This window comes from Orycteropus afer, unplaced genomic scaffold (assembly GCF_000298275.1).
Source record: "Orycteropus afer afer isolate SDZICR_OR568_19922 unplaced genomic scaffold, OryAfe1.0 scaffold00286, whole genome shotgun sequence".
NCBI classification, from domain to species: domain Eukaryota; kingdom Metazoa; phylum Chordata; class Mammalia; order Tubulidentata; family Orycteropodidae; genus Orycteropus; species Orycteropus afer.
The window spans coordinates 3,960,864-3,972,179 of NW_006921873.1; the positions used below are offsets into that span (position 1 = coordinate 3,960,864).

General features: G+C 35.2%; 1 protein-coding gene across 1 annotated transcript in view; it reads right to left on the reverse strand.

The window, feature by feature from the left end:
- Window positions 1-11,316, reverse strand: part of SERINC1 (serine incorporator 1) — a 22,413-nt gene that overhangs the window by 7,491 nt on the left and 3,606 nt on the right. The window contains exons 2-7 of the mRNA XM_007950707.2: window positions 7,650-7,811; window positions 3,424-3,593; window positions 2,376-2,455; window positions 2,035-2,172; window positions 840-1,009; window positions 644-734 (exon numbers count right to left, since the gene is read on the reverse strand). Coding sequence (XP_007948898.1) covers window positions 644-734; window positions 840-1,009; window positions 2,035-2,172; window positions 2,376-2,455; window positions 3,424-3,593; window positions 7,650-7,811 — 811 coding nt within the window. The remainder of the gene's footprint in view (window positions 1-643; window positions 735-839; window positions 1,010-2,034; window positions 2,173-2,375; window positions 2,456-3,423; window positions 3,594-7,649; window positions 7,812-11,316) is intronic.

The following is an 11,316-nucleotide window of genomic DNA, read 5'->3' on the forward strand; positions in this document are numbered from 1 at the left end:
AACTGCAAACACAACAACATCATCATCTTATTAATGAAAGTGATTCTTATCTTAAAACCAATTAGATAAGGCTATTCTCTAAAGAAAATTACAAGTAACTTTTTCTAACCACTTGGCTGGAAAGAGTACTAAGGAAATGTTCTCTAATATACTTAAAAAAAAAAAAAAAATCTTTCTCCAACTAGTGCAGTTTATAAACTCGATGATATGCAATTCAGATCAATGTAATGGTTTTTTCAGGCCATTTTTTTCTTCTCTAAAAACAGCAATTCATTTCTCATTAATTCGTATCTGCCCTCAAATGACATATTCCATTCCTCTCCCATAGAATGCAACGCAATAAGCCTAAATAAGTACTACTTATGTTTGGATCAGTAAATATTTAAGGAGTTTTTATTTCTGCATATTATATGCACTGTGCAAAACAGATAAGTCTTTTGTAATTTTGTTCTTATAATTTTTAGTTATCAAAGGAAACCACTAAATGAACTGTAGCAATACATCAAAGATGAAAATGGTATTATTTCCATATGCTTTATTCCCTTAAGAGCATTATTTTTAAACATCTTATTCACAAAACAATCATCTTTGGACAAAAAGGAAAACTGCAGGTGTCAATGAAAAAGAAATAAAGAAAACATACCTGGTTCGTTGGTCATAGCAGACCAGGTCAAATACATTGTGTAGACTGTAATTACTGAAGACTGTAACAAACCAGATCTTGGTTGTGATTCCTACAGAAAAAAATTAAACAACTTAGATAAATATTCTAGCATCATACAAGACTTATGAAAATTTAAAAAGAGGCTTCAAAAACAATTCTTCTGTAAAAAGCATACCTGGATTTTGGGCAGGATAGACATTACAGAAGCCCCAATGCAGAGCAGCATGTTTACACTGATGAACGCCTTATTCTCTGAACAGCCATCTGGATGAGTGTAGTAGACAAAGAACAGGACTATAGCAACTAAAGACAGCAGGTAATTCAGAGCCGTAGCTGATAATAAAGCTGTGAAAAAAATATAATTGGAAGTTAGATTTTGTCACAAATAAAACAATTGGTCATTTAATTTAAAAATACGCTTAAGGAACTAGCGTCGCCAGCACTGTGTGAGCTGTAACAGCAGGGAAGAAAAATAATCCCAAACTTTAAGTCACTTAAGAAATCTCATAGCTTTTACACATGGCTCCCTAATATAATGTACTATATCAAGGACAGTAAATTCGTAACATACAAGTAAGATTATTCCTATTAGAAAAATCCATAGTATAGCTTATAAACCATTTTCAAATACATTAACCATTATTTAAAAATAAAGAAAAAGAAACAACCTGAAGAGGAGTATTATTTAAGGTTTTTATAAAGAACAATAATGACTAAACAAGAGCATTAGGAAACATAAAATAATGATTTTCACTGGTAAATGTTAAACTCACAAAACAACGATGCTTTGCCTCATCAACAAAAATCTTTATAAAAAGAAAATTAAGCAAAAGTTAACTCATCATTACAACCTAACTTTCTTCTACATAAATCTCAACATATACAACATATTTTATTCTGTCTCAGAATTGCTTTTTATAGTTTTTGTTTGCTGTTTATAAACTACATCACTATTTGTTTATCTATTTCTAACAGTGCTCTTACCCTTAGTGTTTTACTTTTACCCTGTTATAGATTAGGTACTTAGACTGTAAAAAATTTATCTAAAATAAAAATTAATGGGCAATGAAAAAATACAAAATGCACATGCTTTCAGTTGGTTTCCCAAAACAATAGGTTTTGGAACATTTATTTTCGCTATTCAAGTTATTTTGGTATTTTCTGATACTTGTATATGTTCTCAAAAGGTTTGCCAAAAGATCTTGCAACAAGTTGTTGACACAATGTGATATGATGTCACAAACTTTTATACTAAAAATCTGTTCAAAGGAAATTAGATCATAAATATCTTAAGTGATTTTCCTATAGTCATCTGCTCCCACTTTCCAAGTTCTACCATCTTGAAGATGATCTGTGAGATAAAAGCTTACCTGCATACCAACATCTTGAGTTCCCTTCTTCCATTTTTTCAACCCAGGATTCATTCCATGAATGGGCAAAATCAATGAGTAAGACTAGCTGTATGAGGATGAAGCAAAAGGCACCTGCCATGCCTACATAAAACCACACTGCAAGGAAAAAAATACACATACAAATGGCTGGTTCAGTTTTATTTCCTTTTCACAATCACAGCATAAAAAAGGGAAAATGAAATTTTATATGAAAACCTTAATTTTGCAAACTAGGAAATAAAAAGCAAGTATTGTTGTAGTCATTATTTCAGTTTCTTCATAAAAATCAGTATCACATAATTAAGAAAAAATATTCTTACCAGTTGTGAAAGTTCCTTCTGGAATAAAAAATGCCCCAATAATAATTGCTATTGCTGCAGCAAATTTAAAGAACCAGAATCTAAAACAAAAACAAACAATTTTTTAATTAGTAAGTATTACTGAACAATTTCACATATGAAATCTTTTAGGAGCATATTAAATAATAACTACACTTTGTGCTAATTCTGTTGTGAAAATGGGAAGACTTATGTCAACTGCTTTGAAGACACTTTTAGAAAACTATTTGTCACTGATTCATTATGTTAAAATAAAAACCAAAACCCTCCATTTCACAGGTTTATTTTACATAATAAATGGGGTTAATATGTCAAAGCATAAGGTGCACCATACAGATAAATACGAAAATATTTCTTTTAAAAAAAGAAAAGTCTGATAAAAATTTAAAAACAATCAATGACTAAAAGGACAAAATAAAATAACCTGCTCCAATGACATTTTTATTAATATTTATATTTCACTCAGAGAAGTAGTAACAAATACCTAAAGAATATTTTCTCTTCATTTGTGGAAAAGGTGAGGGGAGTAAAATTAGGTAACATTCAAGTCACCAGTACCAGAGGCGGTACTTTTATCAAGGAAAATTAATGGGACCCTCAAGTTTCTTTCTAGGTTGTCTAGTACAACCAACGATTTAGAAAATCCATCTCTCAGGTTAGAAATAAGTGTTTCACTTTGTTGTACTGGTCTAGGGAACCGAACTCAGTCCTATGTAGTGGGACTGGTCTACCAAAAGTTTAGATGAAAAGGAGGAGGAATAGCTCCCCATTAATAGTCACAAATATGACAGCTCTTTTTAGGATAAAAATATAAAACATGATGAATCAGATAGTATGTCAGTAAATGAATCAGAGCTATTAATTAATATCTGTATTTCCAAAGTCTGACATTCTCTAGTAGAAAAAAAGAGGATTTTCTTGTCATTCATGAATGGACAAAATAATCCTGCAAATTATGCAAATTTACTGTAAGTTTCTGTAGATAGACTTTAAATTACTGAGAAGAGGCTACTCAGACTTCAAAGCTTACCCATTATGCACTGCAGCTCTAGGATCACTGCTGCTCTTCACTTTGATCATAAGTAAAGAAAGGAGAAGATGGAACATAGCCAAGCCAAAACACAAACGGTATACAGCTTTATAGCCAACCAGAATACTACAAGGAACAACACCTTTCTCGTTCTCACAAAATCCAGGGATCTAGAAAAATAAGAGTTTGTGATCCGTAATTTTTTCAGTAAATAAAAATAAAAATTCTACACAATCAAATCTCTTTAGCAAAGGTTTATAAAACTGTGGGTTTTTGTTTTTTTTTTTTTTTTGCTTTACAATAAATATGCAATCAAGATTAAGTCTGGTAAATTTTAATCAACTAAAGTGAAAAAAGAGAAACTTCCATGTGAGCAAATGATAAACTACTAGTGACATTCCTAAACCAGATGCCTATTTTGACTTGTGAACTTAGAATAAGTTTAGTAAGAATAAATTTTAAAAACTTACATTCTACTGTGATACACTGAACTTCATGTATTAAGAAAAAAATGAAGGAAAAAAAAAAAGTTTAAAGAAACAGAGTAAGTCTGTCCCTAAGTATTAAACAGAACCATAATAGCTTAGAATCTTAAAAAAGACTGATGACCATTTCAGAAAGTCACATTGGAATCAATGCAAAACCTATTTTTAAGTGAAAGAAGTGGGAGTATTGGTCAGAATAACATATATTATTCTCATACATATTATATTATTTCTTCTAAGCAATGTTAAAGCACATCAATATTCTAAAATAGAACTTTTTTAAAACCAAGAATTTAAATTTTATTTAGGCTAATGTGTTACCTTCCTTTTGCTACTTTCTGCAAAGTCTATTAACTTTTTCTTGATCTCACTTGAATTCTACCTTCTTCACCCAGTTTAAAGCTCATGTCAGTGTGTACTTAGCCATACTCACCTGTATCGCGTACTTACCAACATCCTTAATTGTTCTGTTTCCTTTTATGTGGGCAGCACACTATTTTGCCAATTCCCAATACTAAAATAACCCAACCGTCTATATCAGCCAGATTAAACTGGTACAGTTAATGAACAACCCCTAAATTTCAGTAAAGGTGTATTTTTTTTTTTTTTTTGCTCATATTTCATGTGTATCATTGGTCCTGACTAGTCACTGGAAAAGCTACCATCTCAAATGATGGGTAGGTTGTGATAGAAAGAAATGTATCACTTCCACTCACAAGTGACTGAACAGAACTAGTGACATGGCTGTACACATCACCAGCAATTCTTTGATGACCTCAGAAAGAAGAGATACATATCTGCTGGTAAGAACTAACATCTACCAACTCTATCTTTCATAAACATGGTCAACTGAACAACCCTTGTCATGCCTTTTGCTTAAATCTAGGACGTAAAGAACATTCACTGAGCACCAACATATGCCATTTACCATGTTAACTACTTTCACAACCACAGTAATCAGTTCTCAAACTTTTATAACTTATCACAAAGCCAAGAATAAGCAGATTGTGCTTTCTATTTTAAGTTAGGTTGAGGTCATCTGACATATATACTCTTCCTCAACATCATATTCCCTGTGTTTATCATTCAGGTTTTCTTTGGGAAGACTATCTTCTATACTCCTCTTGATTACCTTCTCATATATATCAGATCTCCTATTTTCAATTTACTACCGTCAAAATGCAGATTTCTGTATTAAAAGATTATTCTTCCCTACCCTGAAAATTCCTTCTCCTCAACCCAGCTTCCCTTTAAAGCTATCATCTCACTACAAACTTCCTCAAATTTACAGTTCATACCCATTGGATACAATTTGTCATGGCTGATTCCCCCTCTCACGTTTTCCAGCACCAGAATTCTAAAATAATCCCTTTTTCAATACAGTACACAAGGCAGCCCTGATGGCACAGTGGCTATAGTACTTAGCTGTCAAATGAAAGACTGGCATTTCAAATCCACCAGCTGCTCTGTGGCAAAAAGATGTGGCAGTCTGCTTTCATAAAGATTTACAGCCTTGGAAACCCTATGGGTCAGATCTACTCTGTCCTACAGGGTCACTGTGATTAAGAATCGACCCAACAGCAGTTTTGGTTTAGTGATATACTAAGGAGCCCTGGTGATGCAATGATTAAGTACTCATCAAGTACTTTCATCAAGTACTCAGCTGCTAAATGGAAGTTTGGCAGTTCTAACCACTTTCTCCCTCGGAAGGAAGGTTGGGCAATCCTACTTCCGTGATACTGCCTCGGAAACCCAAGGAGGGGTCGCTATGAGTCGGGGCCGACTCGACGGCAAACAACAACAACAAACCACTTTCTCCATGGCAGTTCCATGGAGAAAGACCAAGAGATCTGCTCCTGTGAAGATTATATATAGCCTAAAAAATGCTATGGGGCAGTTCTACCCTGTTGCATGTGGTCACTTTTGAGTCAAAAATAGACTTGATGATACCTATAACAACAGTCATGTACTAGCTGCCAAATCCATTACTTCTTAACCCTCACGTTCCTAGATCTCTTTTTTATAAACATTGTCCTGTCACACTTAAAAAAACCTACACTGCAAAACATTCTTTTTGTTCTTTCTTTTCTCATTACTATTTTGGAGGTACCCCTTTCTCCACCCCTTAAGTGAGAGCTTTTATCAACGTTTTAGCTCTGCTTACTCTAATTGCTACCACGTCAACTTTCATCTTTATGTGTATAATCTCCTTGATAGTCTCTATCTCTGATTTCTCTTTTGAGTTACACATCCACATTTTCTGCTTCCTGCTTGGCATGTACACACGTAATGCAGTACCCTCTAAGTCAACATGTTACAAACCAAACATATTCCATTTTTACCATCTCCTTCCACTCTTCCCACTCCCGAGGGAGGCGGAATTAAAACAATAAAATCAAACCAACAGACAATTTCTTATTTTCCTTTTTGGGTTAACAGCAACAATTTCCTCCGAGTTGTCTAGAATCAAAACCTGATTATGACTTCATTATCGCAAAGATTTCAATTCTACATCCGTTAAATCTATTCCAAGGCCTCTATACCTTTTAGTATACCAAACTCGAAACTCACTGCCATCGAGTCAGATCCGACTCATAGCGACCCCTCCCTGGGCTTCTGAGGCAGTATCACTATGGAAGTAGATTGCCCAACCTTCCTTCCGAGGAGTGGCTGGTAGATCTGAACCACCAGCCTTCTGGTTAGCAGTCAAATGCCTTAGGCACTACACCACCAGGGCTCCTTTTGGTACAGTGGACTTGAAATTGGTAAGCTGTTCTGGTGGCACACTAGTTAAAGCATTCAGCTGTTAACCAAAAGGTCAGAAGTTCAAACCCACCAGCTACTCTGTGGGAGAAAGATACGGCAGTCTGTTTCAATAAAGATTTATAGCCTTAGAAATCTATGGTTAAGTTCTATTCTGTCCTATAGGGCTGGTATGAGTCAGAATTGACTCAATAGCAACAGGTTTGGCTTTTTGGTTTTAGAACTCTTCGTATATCCATTGCAAAAGCCTCCATATTTATGTACTTTACTTTTAGTAAATTACAAATTAGTTAATTAACAAATTACTCTTCCAAAAGCATAGATATTCTACTCAAAAAGTTCTAACAGCTCCTCATTATTTAAAGAAAGGGTAATTCTACAGCAACACATTTAAGACCTGCCACAATCTGATCCTTCTCTTTACTTTCTAGCTCTATCCCTATTTTTCCATCTCTACATATAAAAGCTTTACTTATTCTTATACATCCCTTTTTCCATGAACCCACTGAGACACTGACATTTACCTGGTTAACCCAAACCAAAAAACCCACTGCCATCGAGTCAATTCCAACTCACAGCAACTGTACAGGACAGTATAGAACTATCCCACAGAGTTTCCAAGACTGTCAATCTTTATGGAAGCAGACTGCCTCACCTTTTTCCTGCCAAGTGGCTAGTGGATTCAAACTGGCAACCGTCTGGTTGGTAGCCAATTAACCACTGCACCACTTGGTTAAATAACTTAGAAATGTTTATTTCCTCATATACCATGACAGTACATTTTCTGTACGACAATCACATAATTTAACACATTGCCTTCTACTGTTTTTGTTAGTTTTTCCTACAAGATTATGAGCTACCAAAATTGAGATTACATATGCTTTCACTTTGTATGTATTCTATTTTTAATATACAACAATTTTATGCATATACACACTATAGCTTCAGGCAATCTATTAAGTAAGAAAAAAGACTAACCTTATTCAGTTGTTCTTCCATTCCTGGTATCAACATTACACAAGCCACACATACTCCAACCAGCAAGAAAAGTGCATAGATCAATCTAGTTACAGTGGAGTTGTTTCCACTAGGACAGCATCGGCACAGCAAACATGGGGCACTGCCACACAGACATGGTATCTGGGAAAACAATATTATTAAAAGTCAGTATAGTTTAAAAAGATACAATGATAATTCAACTCTACCTGTTCAAAAAGAAAAAAAGGACTGAAGTGAAAGTCAAACAACCCCTTGTCCTCCTTATAAACAAAAATGAGTAAAATTAGTTAAAAGTAAGTTTTTTACTATTTTTTTTCTCATTAGCAGCAACCAAAGTTAAGCTAAGGAGAGAGAAAAATTTTCACGAGTAGCAAACTGCTAAGCCAACCTCCAGCCCCCACTCTTATCTCCCAGAAATCATACTGGCAAGTCCACAAAATTCTAAGAATAATTAAATACTCCCAAGGAGATAAAGAAGTGCATTGTTATCCTTACCTTTTCCCTCTTCTGCCATGAGGGTAGTGGTAATAGTGAAACTACTAATGCTGTTTTTGTTAGGTGTCACTGAGTCCATTTCAATTCATAGGGACCCCAGGTGATAGACTAGAACTGACCCATAGGGTTCTCCAGGCTGTAATTTTCACAAAGGAGATCACCAGTTCTTGCTTTCACTGAGCCAACTAGGTTAATTAGGTTAATTAGGCTTTGGGAACGATATCTCCAAGGTTAGATCAATCACCATATACATGTGAATTTACTGAGAAATATAGTCAGCTGGGGAAAGTTTGGGGTTCAATTTGTTAAATTTACAGAAAACAAACCAATACTTCAATGAACACAAAAATGGTACTTGAAAAATCACTATATTTATTACATTGCTGAACTATGAATACCATTCCAAAAAACCAAACTCACTGCTGTTGAGTAGGATCCGACTCATAGCGACCCCTCGAGTTTCCAAGGCTACGGTATCATTACAGAAGTAGACTGCCCAAACTTCCTTCAGAAGAGTGGCTGGTGGGTTTGAACACTACACCACCAGAACTCCCATGAGTAACATTATATTATAATAAAAATAATATTTAACAAATATGAAGTCCTTATTACAGCTTTTATATATATTAACTCATTTAAATAGTCACAATGTTGACTTCGCCAAAATTACAAATATTATGGAAACAAGAGAGGACATCACCAGTGTGTAACTGTGGTGGGGGTGGTAGAATGAGGGACAGCTAAAAGCGAAATCTCCATCTTCCATAGTAAGATAATGTCTAAAACAAATTAATCAATAATTATAATAATAAAGTGCAAGCATGTTCGAAAATATGGAAATAAACAAACAAGGACCAAAGAAACACTGACTCCAGTGCAACTGGTCTCTGTCTGGAGCAAAGAAAAGTGAAGAAAAGCTTTTATATATATATGGAAACAATTACTCTGAAGGACTACTCTCAGCCTCCAAGACCCTGAGACCAGAAGAACTAGATAGTGCCCAATTACAACTGCCGACCATTAAGAAAGAAAGCACAAGAGAAGATCCTGGATAGACTAGGAGAAAAATAGCATAGTGCCTAAGGCATTTGACTGCTAACCATAAGGCTGGTGGCTCAAACCCTCCAGCCACACCTTAGAAGGAAGACTGGGCAATCAACTTCCATAGTGATACTGCCTTGGAAACTCAAGGGAAGGGTCGCTATGGTTTGGATCTGACTCCACAGCAATGAGTTTGGTTTGGTTTTAATATTCAAAAAGAGAAAAAAAAAATCAAGTTTACTAGTCTGACAGAAACTGATGGAACCCTGGAAACTATGGCTGTTAGACACCCTTCAAGCCTGGAACCGAACTCTCCCTGCCCCAACTTTCAGCCGACAAAGAGGACAATAGGGTGAACAATACCACCACCAGACTACACACTCCTTACAACCACCAATCATTGGAGATCAAAAGGATGGCATTTGCCAGGGGTAAAGGTCAGAAAGCAGAAAGGGATAGGAAAAAATAATGGAAATGGTAAAATAAACACAGGAAAGAGGTGAGAAGAGAGCTGTTACATTGTGGGGATTGCAGTCAATATCATCAATCAAAATGTATCTGAATCGGTTGAATGGAAAACCAATTTGCTCTGTAAACTTTCACCTAAATCACAATAAAAATTTATTAAAAAAAAAAAAAAGTGACTCCAAAGAGTGGAAATGAAGTGGTATACTATTTTTCATAATAAGCTACCAAGAACTATGTACATATAATTTTGGATTTTAAAAAATAAAAATTATACAATTAACAAAAAAAGTGGGATGTAAAAGGATGGGAGAATGCTAATTTTTCACCTTTCATTGTAGGCAATCTAAAATTAAAATGTCCTTAAAACTTACTGATTTCAATGTGTTACAGAATCTTTTTCAACTTAGAGCAGGATTTCTCAACCTTGGCATCATTAACATTTTGGGCTAATTTTTGTTTGTTTGTTTTAAATTGGTGGGCTGTCTTGTGCATTGTAGATGTTTAGCAGTACCTCTGGCCTCCACCCATTAGATGCTAGTATCATTCCCCACCACCAGCAGTCTCCACTGAAAATGTCTTCATATGTTATAAAATGTCCGCTGGGGTGCAAAACTGTGCCTACTGGAGAACCACCGCTACAAAATCACCTTTAGATCAATCTTTTTAGGAAACTCTCCTGTTGAAGAAACACTTAACATTCAACAATTCCATTAGTTTTACCTTATTTTTCTTTTGCTAAATTCAAGAAAAATTAATGTTTTGTTTAAAAATACAGATTTACTATCTTAGCATTCCTAAAAAAGTATTGTTTATTCGTTTATTCATTTTATATATGCACTGAGAAACAAAGACCATTACTGGTGGTGGAATTTTGTGTGACATTTCTACTTTCTCAATACTTTGCACTGCTTGACTCTTCAAAGCAGTAATGAATTATTCCTAAAAAAATGTCACTGTATTAAAAAATGATGAGTGAAGGCTAGCCAAAATAGGTACTTGATTATCACTAGCTCTTCCTTCTTAACTGCATTAGATATCTCAGGAAAAGAAATGATAGTCATTGTGTATGACATTAATAATAAAAGGTCAAGTCATTTAAAAAATCAATTCTGGCAGGCGGAGAGGCAGCGGCCAGACAGCGAAAGGTCTAGGTGCACTGCAGCCCACAGGAATCCAGTGCGCATCCTTCCTACTGCCAAGATGACAAAGAGGAAGGTCTGCTCAGCAGAAGGGGTGGTGAAAGAGGAGCCCAAAAGATCGCCAAGGTAGTCAGCTAAACATATTCCTGCAAAAGTGGAGTCAGAGGCAAGAAAGATAGCAGGAAAGGTTAATCTTCAGATAAAAAATGCAAACAAAAGGGAAAAGGGGAGCAAAGGGAAAACAGGATGAAGTGGCTAACCACAGGTAAAAATTTACCTGCAGAAAATGGAGAAACTGAAAACAAGGAGAGTCCAGCCTCTGATTGCCAGGAGGGAAAGAAGCCAAGTGTGACTGTCTACCACATCTTATCAGTGGTCCTTGGATCCCCTTTCTTGTACAATCCAGAGGGATATTTCTTATCAACTATTTTACAAATGCAAGTTTTCTAGTAGCTCTAAAAACGTTTTTAAGGAGGAAGAAATCAGACTTCACCCTATTTTTA